The sequence below is a fragment of the Raphanus sativus genome, chromosome 7 (genome assembly GCF_000801105.2).
Source record: "Raphanus sativus cultivar WK10039 chromosome 7, ASM80110v3, whole genome shotgun sequence".
NCBI lineage: Eukaryota > Viridiplantae > Streptophyta > Magnoliopsida > Brassicales > Brassicaceae > Raphanus > Raphanus sativus.
Window position 1 is genome coordinate 2255675 of NC_079517.1, and position 17769 is coordinate 2273443.

Below are 17769 nucleotides of genomic sequence, written 5' to 3' on the forward strand. Positions count from 1 at the left end.
GCCAAGTGACGACGAGTGATGGATGGCTATGATGTTTTTATTTTTTTATGTGGGCTATTTTAATGTTAATGGGCTTACTGGATCGATGGAGCCCAAGTAAAAGCTAACGGCCTGGGATATAAATGCGCGAGGCTTAAACCCTAATTCTTTCTCCGGTCACTTTTTTTTTCTTTCTCGCGCGCAGTCTTAACGTCCTCTTGCGACGGTTATCTACACCGGACGGGAAAACGTGAGATGGCTCCTCAGTCGTTGAAGAAGAACTACAAGTGCTCTCGATCTCTAAAGCAGTTCTACGGCGGCGGCCCCTTCGTCGTTTCGTCTGATGGTTCTTTTATCGCCTGTGCTTGTGGCGACGCCATTAACATCGTCGATGCGTTGGACTCGTCGGTTAAATCAACGATCGAAGGAGAGTCGGATGCGCTCACTGCTTTGGCTCTTAGTCCTGACGATAAGCTGCTCTTCTCCGCTGGGCATAGTAGGCAGATTCGAGTTTGGGATTTGGAAACCTTGAAATGCATTCGCACTTGGAAGGTATTGTATCGTGTATTTTGGCAAATTCGATTTTAAAATATGAATGTTTATGAGTAATGTGTTGGTGTGGATGAGCAGGGACACGAGGGGCCTGTGATGGGAATGGCTGTCCACGCATCTGGTGGATTGTTAGCTACAGCTGGAGCTGATAGGAAGGTGCTTGTTTGGGATGTTGATGGTGGTTTCTGCACTCATTATTTCAAAGGTCATAAAGGAGTTGTTTCGAGTATCTTGTTCCATCCTGATGTTAACAAAAGCATTGTATGTAAAGAGAGACTTTTTTTTCTATTTCTAAAAACTGTCTTATTTGTTCTTTGTTTGATGCCAAGTGTTTTCTGACGTTTTGGGTGTAGCTTATATCGGGAAGTGATGATGCAACCGTTCGTGTATGGGATCTTATGGCAAAGAATACTGAGAAGAAATGTCTTGGAATTTTGGATAAGCATTTTTCAGCCGTGACTTCCATTGCTCTGTCAGAGGATGGATGGACTTTGCTCAGTGCTGGAAGAGATAAAGTAAGTTCTCAGCATGCACTCTCTTATCTTAAATTTAGTTTAAGGAGTAGGATGGTTTTCCGTTTGTGTTTAATTAAATGGTGGGAGGCATTTCAGTACTGCCTCTATTTCTAAAGTTTAAGTGATCAGTGGTGTCTGTCAAACTTTTTGATTAATCACAGGTTGTGAATGTGTGGGACCTTCATGATTATAGCTGCAAGACTACGGTTGCAACATATGAGGTACTAGAAGCTGTGGTACCAGTTTCTTCTGGGAAACCTTTCGCTTCATTTGTAGCTTCTCTTGATAAGAAGACTAAGAAGAAAAACACTCCTTCTCAAGAAACGCATTTTATTACTCTCGGGGAACGTGGTGTTGTGCGCATTTGGAAGTCTGAAGGGTAAGCCATTATATCCTTGTATAATTTTTGTTGCGCTGATTAATTTTTGGAGTCTTTAGCTTTTTACTTTTTACTTTGACAGTTCAGTTTGCCTCTACGAGCAGAAGTCGTCGGATATCACTGTCAGCTCGGATGATGAGGAATCTAAAAGAGGGTTCACTGCAGCTGCTATGCTACCTTCTGATCGTGGACTGCTTTGCGTGACTGCTGATCAGCAGTTCTTTGTCTACACGGTTGAGGAAAATGTAGAAGAATCAGCGTTAGTGCTAAGCAAGAGGCTTGTTGGATATAATGAAGAAATATCTGATATGAAGTTCCTAGGTGATGAAGAACAGTTCCTCGCAGTAGCTACAAATCTCGAGGAGGTAACCGAGCATTTTGCAGACTTGATCATTATCCTATGAGTATGATCAATTCTAAGATTTGATACTTTCATGGACTAAGATTTGAAAATCTATATGCAGGTTCGCGTTTATGATGTTGCAACAATGTCATGTTCCTACGTATTAGCTGGCCATAAAGAAGTTGTTCTTTCCCTTGACACATGCGTATCTAGTTCTGGGAATGTTCTAATCGTAACTGGAAGTAAAGACAAAACTGTAAGTTCATCTACTTAACTTGTAGTTCTTCATAAATAATGTCCATCTTGAGCACCGTCAAAAAAAATGTCTATCTTGAGCCTTTTTCATTGAGTTAGCTGTCAATGGCGGACCAAAGCTAGACTAGTTCTCTCAGATTTTACAGGGTTATTGTTGTTTATGATGCACATCATTCCCCAAAACATGACCTACAAAATCACTTTTTAGCTTAGAGTGATATACAGAGTCGGTCAATTTATATTTTGTTACTTTACAGGTAAGGCTTTGGAATGCAACAAGCCAATCTTGCATTGGAGTTGGTACAGGTCACAATGGCGATATCTTAGCGGTTGCTTTTGCGAAGAAGTCTTTCAGTTTCTTTGTCAGTGGCAGTGGGTACGTGCTACATAAATGATTTCATATTCTTTGCATTTTGGTATAAGTAAGCATGATAGTACTTTAGGCCTTCCCAGAACCGATGCTTATAGCTTATGCATATTTATGTTTTGTAACAATGCGGTAATTTTGATTAGGACTTTGCTCCTTTCTTTACCCTGCCACTAACTGGGGATATAAGAACGAATCAATTTTGGATTGTAATTTGCTGGCAGTTTACTGCCACGGACCTTATGTTGGAGTGGGAAATGCACTATCATATTAGTAGTTGAGCGACTTTATGGTTAAGATAGTTTGGTTGCTGTTATATTAATTTCTCCGTGAAATATTCTGGGTGAAACCAACTAAAATAGACACATTCATGTCATGATAGAAGGTCTAGAACCCTTTGTATATTTTCTAATTTCTTATCTTGCATTCCACTGGATTAGTGATCGTACTCTGAAGGTCTGGAGCCTTGATGGTATCTCAGAGGACTCAGAAGAGCCCATTAATCTGAAAACTAGAAGTGTTGTCGCTGCCCACGATAAAGACATCAATTCTGTGGCTGTTGCTCGTAATGATAGTTTGGTTTGCACTGGCTCTGAGGTAATTAGATATGATGGGCAGACCTTTTCTGATTTTCTGATTACTATTGTTGTGGTTACGTCACTCGGTTGAACATTTTTCCAAATACAAACACTTATATTTATCTTTTTTGAGAAAAAGATGTACTGGGCTCTGAGAAAACATGCTTGATACTCTTATTTGGCGTATTTGGTTCTCCCTTGCAGGATCGGACAGCTAGCATATGGCGTCTACCAGACTTGGTGCATGTTGTTACACTCAAAGGACACAAGAGGCGGATTTTTTCTGTTGAGTTCTCACCTGTTGATCAGTGCGTAATGACAGCATCAGGTGATAAAACAGTAAAAATTTGGGCTATATCTGATGGTTCGTGCCTCAAAACATTCGAAGGTCATACCTCAAGTGTCCTTAGGGCTTCGTTCATAACTGATGGCACCCAATTTGTCTCATGTGGTAAGTTTCACTAAGCTTGGTGTCATAATTATTTCTTATATTTTTTTTGTCTTAACATTCTAACAAATGTACTTATAGGTGCGGATGGTTTATTGAAACTTTGGAATGTGAACACCAGCGAATGCATTGCCACATATGACCAGCACGAGGACAAGGTACCGTTAACAATCCTCAGTTTCTTGATGTATCCATATCTCGGTCTGTATTTGTAAAGGAAGTGTTTTTTTTTTTTTTTTTTTGTTTGTTTGTTTGTAAAGGAAGTGTTACTTTCCAGAATTTTGATGGAACATGTTCACAGCCATCACTTGCACACAGACCTCTTGCTATTCTGTTCAGACCACTTATATATTTTTTTTTTCTGCAGGTATGGGCTTTAGCTGTTGGAAAGAAAACAGAAATGGTTGCAACTGGTGGAGGCGATGCAGTTATTAATTTATGGCATGATTCCACCGCATCTGATAAAGAAGACGAATTCCGCAAAGAGGTATCAACTAAAAAGTCTGGTTTCCATGTAGCTAGCTAGCTTTCAGGTGCCATTGATCTATAGTCTAACCATCATCTTGAACCCTCTTGTGTTGTACACAGGAAGAAACAATCTTGAGAGGTCAAGAGCTGGAAAACGCGGTGTTAGATGCCGAATACACCAAAGCCATAAGATTAGCATTTGAGCTTCGTAGGCCTCACAAAGTTTACGAACTCTTTGCTGGACTCTGCAAGAAAAGAGAATCAGATGACCAGATTGTGAAAGCTCTTCAAGGACTTGAAAAAGAAGAGTTCCGTTTACTCTTTGAATACCTCCGAGAATGGAACACGAAACCAAACCGGTGCCACATTGCCCAGTTTGTTCTTTACCAAACCTTCAACATACTTCCTCCCACGGAAATCGTTCAGGTTTGGCTTACTTATAAAAAAGTCAGTGACCAATAGAGGGGGTATTATCGGTTTCGTTTGGCTTGATCTTGGGGTTTTCTTTTGGCAGGTAAAAGGAATTGGAGAACTCCTTGAAGGTTTAATCCCATATTCCCAGAGACATTTCAATAGGATGGACAGATTTGTTAGAAGCAGTTTCTTGTTAGACTACACACTCGGTGAGATGTCTGTGATTGATCCAGAGACTGAGACTGAGTATCGTAAGGACAAGAAGATAGAAGAAGAGGTCATCCCTTCTGTCTCTGCAATGGAACAAGACGACCAGAAGACTCCTTCGAGGAAACGAAAGTCTCAGAAATCAAAAGATAAATCGAACAAGAAGAGACTCGTTGAGAAAGCTCAGGGAAATGTAATCGCAGTTTGAGTTCTGAAACACTACTTCCATCGCATGTAACAATCGTATGGATATTATATATTTTTGATGAATTTCAAGGGTGGTGCAATCCCAATTTTTGGTAAAACTCTGTTCTATCCACTGAGTTTACTCTACTTAGTGGCCTTGGATTTAGACACAAGCAAGATTAGCAAAATTTATTTATCTACTTCCAAAAATTTATCTCCCAATCTCATTACGCAGCGACACGAACTTTCTTCCTTTTCTATGCTCTAAGCCGACTTAGATTCAATCTCTGCCTTGCTCAAATGATCACATATAACTATATATATATTACTTATCTATACACTGTTATGATGAATTGTAACTAAACAAAAGACTATATACTCTACTAGGTACAGAAGGGGTCTCTTACGCTTCCTACTTACAAGTCTGTGAATCCGAAGCTCTTCTTCTGTCCCCACCTTTATACGTTTACCTGCTCCTATAGTTTTCTTCAGCGCATGGTAAATCTGTTCTCACTCTGCAGATCACAGAGATGGCATGCGCAGAAAAACCCCGTTTCTTACTTAATGTTTGGGTTCTTTCTCTAAGCTGTATTTTTGCATCTTGGTTTCTGGAGGTCTTGGATAAAGAATGAGAGCTAGCGCCGCAGAGACCACAAAACCAACTACTCCGCTAAAAGGCTGTAACGGGCGAGTCCCTGCAATCCAAACCGGGGAACTCGGATTGTAGGCGACGAATCCACCTGTGTGAAGTAAAAAGCTTGTTGCTATTATTCCTGTTCGCAACCCGATTGGAACAATCAGATTCCCTTGGCTTCTTTCACGAGCCCCTGCGAGTCCCAACGACAGAAGCCAGTACCCTGGAACTGATCTCAGAGATCTGGAATTCCACAATAAAACAAAAATACTTAGCATATAAGATGCACAACATATACACAACTCTGAAAAAGGGAGAGATACCTCTGGAACAAGGCAAATACGAGCCCTGTAATGATAATGCTTTGATGGTATCCTGTATCAATAGCGATCTCGTTAGGCATCCATGATCTGAAGAGCAACTCTTCCACAAATACAACAAATGTTGCAGCTGTAAATCCCTTAACTACCAGCAGAAGCAGCTGCACGCATCCCTTAAACCACTTCATGGCATCGAATGGATGTGGAAGATATGGCGGCCGAGATAAAATTGCAGCTCCTAATATTGTATTTATGGACTGTATTATTAGAACGACTGTGATGCCCGCTGCCAAGGCCTTCAAAAACTCTTGAATCTGCCATGGATTAACCGCAGGATTATTTCTACTGTTTTTATGGTATGTATTTACGGAAGTGAAGATAAGGAGAACATGTAATAAGAAAAGGAAAATCACAGCTACGTCAAATTTTGCTGAAAACACACAAACAAATTCGATAAACCTAATTTGATCCAGCTTATTCTGTTTGAAAAATGTCCCCAGATATCTTAATTAAAACAAATTGGCAAATAGTGATTTTTTTTTCTTTTTCAAATCTATGTGGGAAACTAATGCTAATGCGCAAATGACGAATCCATAAGGCATGACCGCGGTTACAAGGTCAGGCCTAGTGTTTAAGGAAGTAATTGTGGTGAAGAAGCATTCTCCACCTGTGCACAGAAAAGAAGCTATTTCTAATATTCTGAGCTCAATAAGTTTAATATAATACCTGTTTTTTGGCCGGTGCCTTGAAATCAAACCCATATTGCCTGAATGGGTTTTCATACTTTCTTACTCTCTTTCCCCATAGCATAACAAGCATAAAAACAGCAATGTAGAGACCAACTACACTAGCTAGTTCCGCCACTCTAGATGGAGTACTTGTGGACCAGCTCTGGACAAGTGTTGGAAGCAAGGGTATCACAACCGGTGACCATAGAACGAGCACCATTCCAACAAATCCCACAACCCTATTAAACAGAAAAAGAAAAGAGATAATACATACGAGAATAATTAGGACCAATTGATATGAAGAAGAATCAGACGACCCTACTTATGGTATTAAAATTAGAGTATGAAATCATTAACTCTCCTAAGCGAATTTAGCATATTAAGAGCAAGGAAGTCACTCGCAACTACTTGGTGAAAAATCTAGCATACCAAGAATGAAAATATTACTTGCATATGTGTAAGTGACAATTCAGACGTTAGTTCTACTGTTTATTTTTTAGAAGATGGTTAGCACACATTTATAGTTCAACGTTCATTCATCTAAAGACCCTTTTAAACCACAAAACTTACGTTAGTGAAAAACTTGCTGCCATAATTAGTAAAAACCAAGAGTAATACAAATAAATATATACCTTTTTTTTTGGTCGAGGGTAATACAAAAATATACATCAAACATAAAAACGCATATAATAATGGGAATGCTATAATTTTCTGATTAAAATTTTTAGAAGAGCCTACTTCACAGGTAATAAGTAGATATATAGTGGCCATGACAACAAATATACTTAGGGTGGAAATCAGCTTACCTCTTCAGTAAGGGCCACTCATCCACATGCAGAAATTGGATTAGCTTATCAGTTAGACTCATAGCACCACGAAGGCCACCCCAAAGCAAGGCAAGTTTCCCAACTAGCCTTAATATGCCACCCCTCTGACCCAAATCTGCCAACATCGTCACGATCCTGTTCACATGCAAAATCAAGAAATTTCAGATCATGAATAAAACTCAGGGAAATGATGTAAGAATTGATTCTTTTTTTTTGTCGAACACAAGAATTGATTTCTCCACTTATTAATACCTTTCTTGATCCACTTCACCACTTTCCTTTGTTGGAACAGCAGGACCAGCTATGGACATGGCTTTCTCAGCAAAACTTGCTACCATACTACTCTGGTCTTTCTGTTTACTTTCTCTCTCCGATGGTTTTGACATGATGCCACCGCTTTGTGTATCCTGTACCACATGCATTAATTATAAATGGAAAACATGTCCGTTTAGTCCTTTGTTTTAAATAATATTGATCTGACTGCTAATGTGAAACAATACCTCATGCTGAACAAGCATAGCAGATGCACCCAAAGCAGCTGTTACAGCACCAACCATAACAGGCTCATTGCCGATATTTTGCAGGCCAGATTCCACCATTTCTCCTATACTCGAGTTCATCTGTTTCCTCTTCCGGCTCGTTTGGGTTGGCACAACACTCTTTGTTGCACCATTGTTCCCATGCTTTTGGGCTCTACCCATGACAATATCTCTCTCAGCGTTATCGGTTCTTGTGGATACATCGAAATATTTTCTCAGAGCAGCTAAAACAGAGCCAACAACAACACCGACAGGCAATACTTGCCTGAGAAAATGCGCTTCCTGAACAGCAGATGAAATGGCCCTAATGATAGCATTCCCACGAAGTTTACCAACTTTTCCAGCTGGAATGTTGGAATTTTTGCTATTCGTTTTGAAAGTCCAAGTAGGATCCGCATATACAACAGCAAAAGAAATTGCATTTGCTACCCTTTTTATATCTCGACTGAGTTGAGACTCGAATTGTCTCATGCCAGCTGAATTCATCCTGCGTTGTACTTCTACATTCAAAGAGTCTGATACAATCACTTTGATGAGGTGCTCTAATTCTTCACACCCTTCCTTTGATTTGTGAAGGCCGTCATTCCTATCGTCTACTGCGTCATGCATTTCAGAGAATTCCACCTCTTGTTCATGGTCCAATATCACATATGAAGGCTCAATGATGTTCTGTTCATTACTTACACTAGGTGAATGAACCTCAACATTCCCGTGCGTATCTCTGCTGACTGCTGCATTGTCAGCAAGGCTACTCAAGTATTCTGGTTGTTGATCGAGAAGCTTCCATTTACCTTCCTCTGGATAATAATCAAGCATGAGTGCGGTGGTTGTATCTAAGTCCAATTGTTTTGCAATCTGCTCTTCTGAAAGTTCCTCCCCAAGGTAGCCATCATTAGAAGAATTCTCGAGAGAATTTGAATATTTTGCAGGCAAAGTCTTTGGTAGATGCTGACCAATCACAGATTCATCTCCCCGCATGTGCTTTTTACTCATCACCCAGGTTGCACTTTTATTGTCGGAACCTTCTCCAGTTTCATGATCATGTGATTTTTCAGAGGAAATTTGGCATTCCACTTCTTCGTTGCAGGGAGTTTGCTCTTCAGATGGAGACCTTATATTCTCCTCTGTGACAGTCTTCTCATCGACGACATTCTCCACATCGGTGACATTCTTATCTTCCGTGTTCTTCTCATCCTTGAGTTCCTTCTCATCATCTTCCTCATTCGCTTCTTTTTTTTCTTCATCCAGCTGAGTAATCATATTTTCAAGCACTCCGAACACACTATTCACAGCGACTTGGGTTGAATCATCCATTCCTGTCAGTGCTTCAAATGCTTGCGAAACATTAAACTTGGCCTGATTTGGTTCCTGAATAGCTGGCTTAGATTGGTCAGGTTCCATAATTTTGGTTTCTTTGTTCTGATCATCAATTTCTTCTTTCTCTACAGACTGCGAAGCAGAAGATTCTCCACCATCTCCATCGTTGCCAGTAGATGCCACTTTGTCTTGGTCGGTGGCAGATTGTTTTGCGTCATCATCATTTTTAGTGGTTTCCTCCTTTCTTTGTTGCTGAGCTAATACAGCACCTTGGTCCGCTTTGTCTTCACCACTAGTTACATTGTCTGCACTGATTGGTTGCTCTTGGTTGCTACCATCAACTTTTGCATCTGAAGCCTTCTCAAGAGAGTCAGATGCACCGGAATTTTCATTGGCCACAGGTGCTCCTTGTTCAACGTTTTTATTAGTTTCTTCCTGTCTTTGAGGCTTGGTTATTACTGAACCTTGGTCAACTTTGTCATCATCACTAGTTATATCATCTGTGCCAATTGGCTGCCCTTGGTTGGTACTATCAACCATTGCTTCAGAAGCCTTCTCAGAAACTTCAGCTGCACAATTCTTTTCACTGGCAGATGACTCGTTGTTTCCAGGACTTCCTGGCTCATCATTACCTTTCTTAGTAAGGACAGAGCTATTATCTTGATCACTGTTGACGAGTTGGGACTTTCCATTATCATCTTTCTGGGAAGCCTTGGAAGAGGAATGCTCTGGTTCTATTCCACCAGCCGAATTGTCCGATCCACTCACCAAACCATCGCTCTTCTTTATTGGATCGGAATGTGAAACCTTTTGACCTGTGGTACTTAGTGGTTCTTTCTTCGCTTCCTCCGCTTTTCCAATTCCTGGTGATAAACTAGGAAGGTTAAGCTTTTCAAATTTTAACCTACTGCCACCTGACTGCATGATCTCAGTTACAGCCGTTGTTAGCTTCCCACGAACGTCTTCTGGCACGGCATCTTGCAAAGCTTTAACAACTGTCTCTCCTCGCCCAACAGCATCCATAACCTAGACATTTACTGAGTAATTGTCAAGCAATTGTTAATGCAGCGACCACAGTACAACTAAAAAATGTTTTCATATATGGCACGCTAGGTATTACCTTTTTCTTCTCTTCGGCTTTCAGGGTGCCAGGCATGGTTAAATCAAGCATATTCACGACAACTTCTGCAGTCTGCAACATATCGCCTCTTTCACTTTCTTCTACATCGGACTTATCATCTTCGACTAATTCAACATCGACGGGACCACTTGTCGAAACTCCAGCATTTACTGGCTTATCAGATCCAGTATCGATTTCGACTTTCTTTTTTAACTCTGTTCCAAACGGCACACTAGACTTCAGCGTGGTGTAACTGTCTTCAAGTGTTTTCCTGGAAGGATCTACATTGTAACCATTCACCGTCTTTCCCCGAGCTACCTGCGCGAGCTTCTGCGCAGTGATACCTTTTCCAGGTGCCTTGGCTTCCGAAAGAACCAAGCCTTTTGAAGGGTTAACAGTAACATCCACGTCTTTCAAAAGTGGATGACGACCTTTCAGAAGCCCAAGCTCTACGGCAGTCAACCACTGCATGGCCAAAATAGGAAATCAATCTCTCAGATCTAGAAGTGAATATAACAGGAGAATCGACTAAGAATTAAAGAAAATAATACTTTTCCATGAAACACGGATAGACTTGCATTACTATAACCAGAATATTAACAAAAATTATAGACTCACATAAAACAATCATCAGGTACTAACAACATAAGCTTAATAATGAGCCTCTTGGATATAAAGAGTACCATGCCTGCCTTTTATCTATCAGATAGTGACCAAAATAGATATCAAAACGATAAAAGATCATCTCTTTATGAAAAATACGTAATAAGCTGGATTCTTAAATACATGAAAAAACCTAATTTCTACTAAGATGTATTAAATAATGATCACCAATGCAAGCAGATCATTTTCCAAGTATAAGGAAATAGATGCGTGCATGCATGACTATGCGTGCATTTCAGAGAAAAGGAAGAGAAGTTGCCTCAATCGCAAGGTCCTGGCACCAAGACGTGGCCACTGTACATCCATCGATCAGATTTGGTGAAGAAGAGCACAGAAGCAGACTTGTATATGGGTTTTCAGCTATTGAGCTACGTGGTGTCGAATAAAACGGCACTACATCGTCATTCTGACAAATATAAGCAATTTCGTGAGTCAAAATATGTACAACATTATTTACACAAGGGCTCAAGAAACCAGCTTTAGACTAGCTAGACGTTAACATGCAAATTAAAACCTGATAAGCGCCTTCTGTTCCTTTAAGGAAATTAAAAAGCATGTTTATGTGAATGATCAAGATCTAATTTTGTACCACTGCCAATATCACCTTAACATAATGTCATTATAGCATCTCATTCAACATTACTCTCAGTTTGAATTATGATCCGTGCAAGATAAGAATCTCCTAACTTGAGTCATAAAGTATCTAATAGTTCTAAAACTGATCTATTTGTATCTCAATGAAACTAGACTCGCCTCCCCTACAATGAATTCCTTAAGTAAAATAATAATGAAATCCTAACTATAATGATACCATAAAACAAAGCAGTTCTGAGTTAGAGTCTTAAAGGTATAAGATCGTAAAGGGAGGAGTAACCTTAGACATAACTTCACAGCCAGAATATTCACCTGTATAAAGAGGACAGGAATTTTTACTTCCTCAATCACATCTCTGGTGGCACAACTGGCATAGAAATCTTCCAAACTCTCGAAACCATTTGTCACCATGGATAAGGCTTTGTCAAAGTCACGTACTGATTTTGCAGACAAAGCTTTTCCAACATCATAGGCTTGTGCTCTGCCTTGAAACAGCTCCTAGAAGGTGTCCATTTTCACAACCCAGTCAATAAGAAGAAGACCTCACCCAACGTGACTTCATAAATCATTATGATGCGTTTTATAAGCAAAACCCAACCTTGTTTGCCAGAAGCATCTCTACTAATCCACCAGTAAGCTGTTGATCCAAATTAGTACAATAAGGAGATGTTCTTGTGATCTCCTCAAGGTCAAAGGGATTATCTATGCAAACAGCAGCTGTGAGAGGTGTTCTCTCCCCAGCTTCTGCAAGGTACTTCGTCAACATATTTGCACCATATCCCCTGCCAACGCCCATAAGTGTCGTCCATGGCCTTGTCTTGGTCAAGAATCGTATAGCTGTGGATATATCATCACTGTCAGCAGCTGTGAATAACCTACATAATCAAACAATTACAAATTGTCTGGGATCAATATCAAATAAGATTTCAAACAAGTGGAGTCTAGTAGCTCACCGAGGTGTGGTGAGAGGAGAACCAGCACATCCTCTAGGGTTCATCACCACAGGAAACACGCCACATCTCAGAGATTCGCTTACGAATGAGCGTACGCTTTCATCCATGCTCCCTTCCGGCGTTCCCGGTATCAGAATCACAGTCGTGTCCATCCCACGCTCCTCCCTAAGATCCAAATCCGCTGGGAAATCAAGCGAAACAACGCCACCGTCCTCTGTAGTGATGCATATCCTCTGATACTCAAGCTGCTTACCTTCCTCCGCAGCTCTTTCGGACGTTACGATCTTCCCGCGATCCAGCGTAACGAAATGTCTCTCCTCCTTCATGAGCCTATCGCTCAGGCTCTCTACAAGCTCTCCGGTAAGATCAAAGGAGAGTAACGAGCATCGGAGGAGAACGAATCTGTTGAACGGCGTGGGGCTCGCGAACAGAATCCATTCTCCTGCAACTTCCTCAACGCTCCTGATTCTCTTATTATCAGATCTTCCAAACAGCCTTGACGACAGAGAAACCGCCAATCCGGACGCGAAGCCGGCGAGAGACGGAGCTAAGGAATCGAGAGAGACGCTGCCGTCGAACGGCGGAGGAAGAAACGAGGAGTTCACTACAACCAAGCTCCGACTCTGTCGCTTGAAACGAGCGCGCTTCCTGTGAAACACGCCGAATCCGTAAGAGCTCCGGCGGAGCATGAACGGAGACGCGGTGGGGATAGTAGTCAGTGGCGGTTGCCGCGCCGGTGGAAACGGAAGAAAATTAGGAGTAGACGACGAGTACATCTTAGCACAGAGAGAATATACAGATTGATTCGTCGTCGTCTAAGAAACTCGTAACAGAAAGACAAGAGAGTTCGAGAGACGACGAAGAAGAAGAAGAAGAAGAAGAAGAAGGTTATCGAAGGAGATTGTGACTGGAACGGCTCGTCGTGAGTGATGTGATCTTTCTATTCTCAACCGTTAGATTAAGTCTCCATAGTGTATGACAGCCGTTAGATCATTTGAGGTATGTCATCTTTCTAACTTTTAGCTTAGATTAAGTCTCCATAGTGTATGACAGCCGTTAGATCATTTGAGGTATGTCATCTTTCTAACTTTTAGCTAATGTTGCCAAACTATATGTATAGGGCCATGGTGAGCTCCATTTCCATGAAAAGTTTCTTCAATTTAAAAAGTGAACCAAAAAAGATTCCAGTTCAACACACAAGTCTATCATCACATAAACACACAAACCTTTACATTAACATAAAAAAAAAGAATCAGAAATCAACAAAGATATATATAAAAAAAAGTGATGAAGTATACAGAGACATAAATGTTTCTTCTATATATAAAGCTTACATGCTTTTCTTTTAACCTCACCTTGAAATAGTCTTGTTATTTTGGGTTCACAGGTGCTTTCTTCTTGAGAAGGTTGCCAACTTTACCAAGTAAAGTCTTCTTCTTCTTGAGTTTCTTCTCCATCACAAGCTGATCTTCTGTTCCGATTTCATCTACGTTGTTCTCTGTTGAGGTTTTATCGTTTTCATCCATTTTGCTTGAATCTTCTTCCTCTTCTTCTTGAGTCTCTAGTGGAAGATTCTTGTCGGGAAACGCTTCTTTCTTCTCGATTTGGCAACTTTCCCACATTTTGAACATAACTTTAACCGAATCATCCTTGTCTTCATCATCATCATCAGCTTGAGATTCTTCTTCTTTCTTCTCCTTTGGTTCCACCTCCATACCATTCCCATTGCTGATGATATGTTGTTCTTCTGGAGCTTCCTCGTCAATGGTTTTGACTTTAGGAGACTTCTCTTCTACACTTCTATGACCGTTCTCAGAAGAGAACTCAACCACTTTCGGTAGCAAATCATAGTCCTTTTCGGTTTCACTGAGCTCCACCTCCTCCTCCTTCGCTTCCTCTAGTAACTTCGATAACTCCTCTATCTTCTTCAGAGAAGCATCTTCCTTTGCCTTCAGATCCTCGTTCTCGTGAACCACGCTTTGAAACTCCGTTTCTTTATCCAACAGACTCTCTTTCAGCTTCACACTCTCTGCCTTCGCCTCACCAAGAGACTCCTGAAGATAAACCACCTCCTCTTCCACTTCTTTCAAACTATCTTTCGTCTCCGCTTCCTTCTTCCAAGCCGCCTCAGCTTCTTCCTTGGTTCTCTTCAGCAAGTTATCCAACCTACTCATCTCTTTCCCCTTGGAAGCAACCTCCTCCTCCATTTTCTTCACGTAGCTCACCAGACTCGCTTCCCTCATCTCCCACTCATTCTTCGACCCCTCGAAATGCTTCTTGGTCTGCTCCACCGCGCTCACGAGCACATCGATCTCGTGCCTCGCTTCCTCCAGCATGTTCTCGTACTTCTCGCTCGTCGCTTTGATGACCAGCTTCAAGTCTTCTATCTGCGTCTCGTACTCGTGGTCCCCCTGGCTCAGCAGCCTCTCTTTCAGCTCCCTTCCTTCGCTCGACACTTCGTGCAACGCCGAGGCTAGACTCTCCATCGCTTTCTTGCTCTTCTCCTCTTCCTCCTTGGAGCTCTCCAGGTCCGCTAAGAGCTTCTTCCTCTGTTCCAACAGCCTCTGGACGTTTAAAGAAGCGTCTTGCTCCTTATCTAGAGCGCGGTTCTTCTCCTCCTCCGCGGTTTCGAGCTCCTTCTTCAACCTCTCTACTTCTGCTTCTGCACTGCTCAGCCGTTTCTCGGTTTCCTCGAGATCATCCTTCTGTTTAGCAGCTGTTGTCTCCAACGTCACGATCTTCTCCTTGAGATTAGTGATCTCGGATTCTGCGTCGTGCAGCTTACCATTGCTTACTTCGAGTTGTTTCGTCGCAGAGTCCAAAGATAAAGAGGCAGATTTCTCCAGCTTGTTAGCTTCTTTAAGCTGTTCCTCAAGTTCTTCCGTTTTGCTCTTCCACTCCTTAGATGAGCTGTGTGCACGAGACTCTCCCGTCTTGGCAGCTTCGAGGTCAACGTTAAGCTTCTCGATGACCATCTCTTGCTCTTTAACCTCATCCTCAAACCTTCTCGCCTTCTCGAGATCTCTCTTCAAAACCACAATCTCCTCTTCTAGTCTGGCAACCACTTCGCTGCCTCCTGTGATCTCCTTCTTCTCTCGGGTCGAATCAAGCAGAGCTTTCAACCTCGTCAGCTCCGAAGACAAGATCTCAACTTTCTCCGCATGAATCTCAGCGGTCTTGCTAGAATCATCCGCTCGACTCAAGGCCTTGCTCTTGGCCTCATCAGCCGCAGCTAATGCTTCGTTGACCTTCTCAAGCTCATGCGTAACCGAGACAAGAGCGGCGGAATCTGAAGCGTGTTGGTTCTTGACATCCTCGAGTTCTTTCTTCAACTCTTCTTCTTTCTTCCGAGCTGCATCGATCCCTGCCTCGACAGCTTGAAACCTCTCGATCTCTGAACTCTCCTTCTGAGCTTTCAGAGCGTCGTCCAGCTTCAGAGCTGCTTCTGCAGCCTCTTTTTGGGCTTCTTTGAGTTCATCGAGTGCCTTAGCTTTCTCCTTCTCCAGTGATGATATCCTCTCATTAGCTTTCTTCAGATCCTCCTTGATTTGAGTCAGAGTCGACCGTGTCGGAGGTTCTGATCCTTTCGCCGCTGCTGCACGCGCTTGAGTTTTCTGTGAATCATCACAAATCAAATAGATTGTCAATTGCTATATTACAGTCTTACAGAACATTAAAAAAAACACAGACACATGTTTCATTCAGTGATTGATTATTAATCTAACTTCGATTAATCTAACTTCATTCAACAGCAGTTTACCTCTGGTACGAATTATTACAAAACAAAAAAAAAGATGTCAAATTTCTTGTCAAAAGAACATTACTGGTCGGAAGATAAAACAACACACACACACTTGTCTGAACGCATGACTAAAATGTAAACACCAAATGAACACTTACTTCTGGTGGAGTTGGAACCTTTGGTGACCGTCTCTCAACGGAAGAAGACTTTGAAGACGGTGAAGAACGATCAAGTGGAAGGCGTGAGCTTGGAGAACTGGTTTCTGATTTATTCACTGCCCTACTCAATTTCGCTACTCTTGGAGTTGAAGGAGATGATTTTCCCGGAGTAGTTTCCGACAAACTAGTTCTGTTCCGACAGAACACAAACAAAAAAAAGTCGATCTCAGAAAAACAGAGACAATTTTTTTTTTGAACACATAGCAAAACAGAGACAATTTTTTTTTTTAAACACATAGCAAAACAGAGACAAATTTAATCGAAATATAATCCAGAAAAATAGTTGGATCTCATTATTGACAGTTACTCAAAATAGTAACTTTGAATGTTTTTTTGGACCAGATCTGATCTGATCCTAATATAAATATCTCCAGGATTCACAGAAGTTAGGATTTAAAACTGAGTAAAGAGTCTTACTTAGTCTTCGAAGCCATAGCCACCGTCACCGACCACAACCGCCGTGCTCAAGTTGAAGAAGATAAATTACAAAACAATGTTAAGAAGGAAGAAGAATGGTAGAAGAAGAAGTTGTGGCTGTTTACAGAGTGGCCACACTCCGAAAATCCGAAAAGAAAATTTTCTTTAGTTAAATAAATACATATTCGATTCTCCTGCTGCCGATCCGATTGTACCAAAAAGAAATAAACCAACCACTAGTCCATTATTAATTACCACTACAATCTATTTAATTTACAAAAAGATAAGATGGAAATGAAGAACGTGAGGGTTGGTAAAATGACGAAAGTGACCCAGGCTGTTCTTTAGTCCAATCAAACTGACAGCGGACCACCGTCGCTTGTTGACACATCATTGCCGTTACAAAAGATCAACGGCTGTCATTATTCGTCTTTTTCTTCTTTTCTCCGGCACATATTATCGCTGAATTAAATGCTACTTGACGGTTGATACACAATTTCATCATAAGAAAAAATAATAAAAATATATCACGTTGACCAAATATAAATAAACTGGAGTTCTCAGCATATTAGAGAATCTCCATTGGAGGGTTTTTTTTTTTTTTTTTTTTTTTTTTGACAACAAGAGAACCAAACTATGATCTATGCTCAGTTGATTCAGAGAACCAAACTGGAGGCATAGAATCGATATAAAACATAGCAGAAGGGGAACATCTGGCACCACGTTCTAGCTTGTCTGCCACTGAGTTATGCGTCCTTGGAATATACCGAATTTTGAAGGAAGGAAAAGAAATCTTACTGCGCTGGAACTCCTCCATGTGTGTAACAAATGCTGGTCACTCTCCAGGTGATGACACCATCTTCACCAGTTGAGAACAGTCTGTAGCGAATACCACGTCTGAGAAATTAAGGGTCTTCATGCACTCCATAGCCCATATCAATGCCTCGCATTCAGCATGCAAAGCAGATAAGCTTTTTCGGAGGTTCATTGCTCCCATCAACTTCTC

The 17769-nt window shown here is 41.3% G+C and overlaps 3 protein-coding genes across 3 annotated transcripts; 1 reads left to right on the forward strand and 2 right to left on the reverse strand.

The window, feature by feature from the left end:
- The first annotated feature begins 146 nt into the window (after positions 1 to 146).
- On the forward strand, positions 147 to 4810 carry LOC108815827 (protein TORMOZ EMBRYO DEFECTIVE). The gene is made up of 13 exons (XM_018588337.2): positions 147 to 531; positions 610 to 792; positions 885 to 1046; positions 1208 to 1425; positions 1508 to 1790; positions 1890 to 2024; positions 2281 to 2399; positions 2831 to 2987; positions 3173 to 3419; positions 3498 to 3574; positions 3784 to 3903; positions 4005 to 4310; positions 4399 to 4810. The coding sequence occupies exons 1-13, from the start codon at positions 235 to 237 to the stop codon at positions 4711 to 4713; spliced, it is 2619 nt and encodes an 872-aa protein (XP_018443839.2). The 5' UTR covers positions 147 to 234; the 3' UTR covers positions 4714 to 4810.
- Positions 4811 to 4992: 182 nt separating this feature from the next.
- On the reverse strand, positions 4993 to 13284 carry LOC108815826 (uncharacterized). The gene is made up of 11 exons (XM_018588336.2): positions 12387 to 13284; positions 12032 to 12308; positions 11746 to 11931; positions 11099 to 11245; positions 10177 to 10641; positions 7701 to 10082; positions 7453 to 7607; positions 7180 to 7335; positions 6372 to 6612; positions 5649 to 5959; positions 4993 to 5568 (listed from the first exon to the last, which is right to left on the reverse strand). Exons 1-11 carry the CDS (start codon positions 13160 to 13162, stop codon positions 5253 to 5255), a joined length of 5412 nt encoding a protein of 1803 aa, XP_018443838.2. The 5' UTR covers positions 13163 to 13284; the 3' UTR covers positions 4993 to 5252.
- Positions 13285 to 13523: 239 nt separating this feature from the next.
- LOC108815829 (WEB family protein At5g16730, chloroplastic) lies at positions 13524 to 17007 on the reverse strand. The gene is made up of 3 exons (XM_018588340.2): positions 16764 to 17007; positions 16287 to 16476; positions 13524 to 16000 (listed from the first exon to the last, which is right to left on the reverse strand). Exons 1-3 carry the CDS (start codon positions 16778 to 16780, stop codon positions 13757 to 13759), a joined length of 2451 nt encoding a protein of 816 aa, XP_018443842.1. The 5' UTR covers positions 16781 to 17007; the 3' UTR covers positions 13524 to 13756.
- Between the last annotated feature and the right edge of the window lie 762 nt (positions 17008 to 17769).

Bases quoted from the DNA above. Each gene is read 5' to 3' on its own strand.
- LOC108815827 (XM_018588337.2), top strand. From the start codon at position 235: ATGGCTCCTCAGTCGTTGAAGAAGAACTACAAGTGCTCTCGATCTCTA. The intron at 1,047-1,207 runs GTAAGTTCTCAG...GATTAATCACAG, and splicing joins TCAGTGCTGGAAGAGATAAA to GTTGTGAATGTGTGGGACCT. The intron at 2,025-2,280 runs GTAAGTTCATCT...GTTACTTTACAG, and splicing joins CTGGAAGTAAAGACAAAACT to GTAAGGCTTTGGAATGCAAC.
- LOC108815826 (XM_018588336.2), bottom strand. From the start codon at position 13,162: ATGTACTCGTCGTCTACTCCTAATTTTCTTCCGTTTCCACCGGCGCGG. The intron at 12,309-12,386 runs GTGAGCTACTAG...TTGATTATGTAG, and splicing joins TCTCCTCTCACCACACCTCG to GTTATTCACAGCTGCTGACA. The intron at 10,642-11,098 runs GCAACTTCTCTT...TTGGCCATGCAG, and splicing joins GCCAGGACCTTGCGATTGAG to TGGTTGACTGCCGTAGAGCT.
- LOC108815829 (XM_018588340.2), bottom strand. The intron at 16,001-16,286 runs GTAAGTGTTCAT...GATGATTCACAG, and splicing joins AGGTTCCAACTCCACCAGAA to AAAACTCAAGCGCGTGCAGC.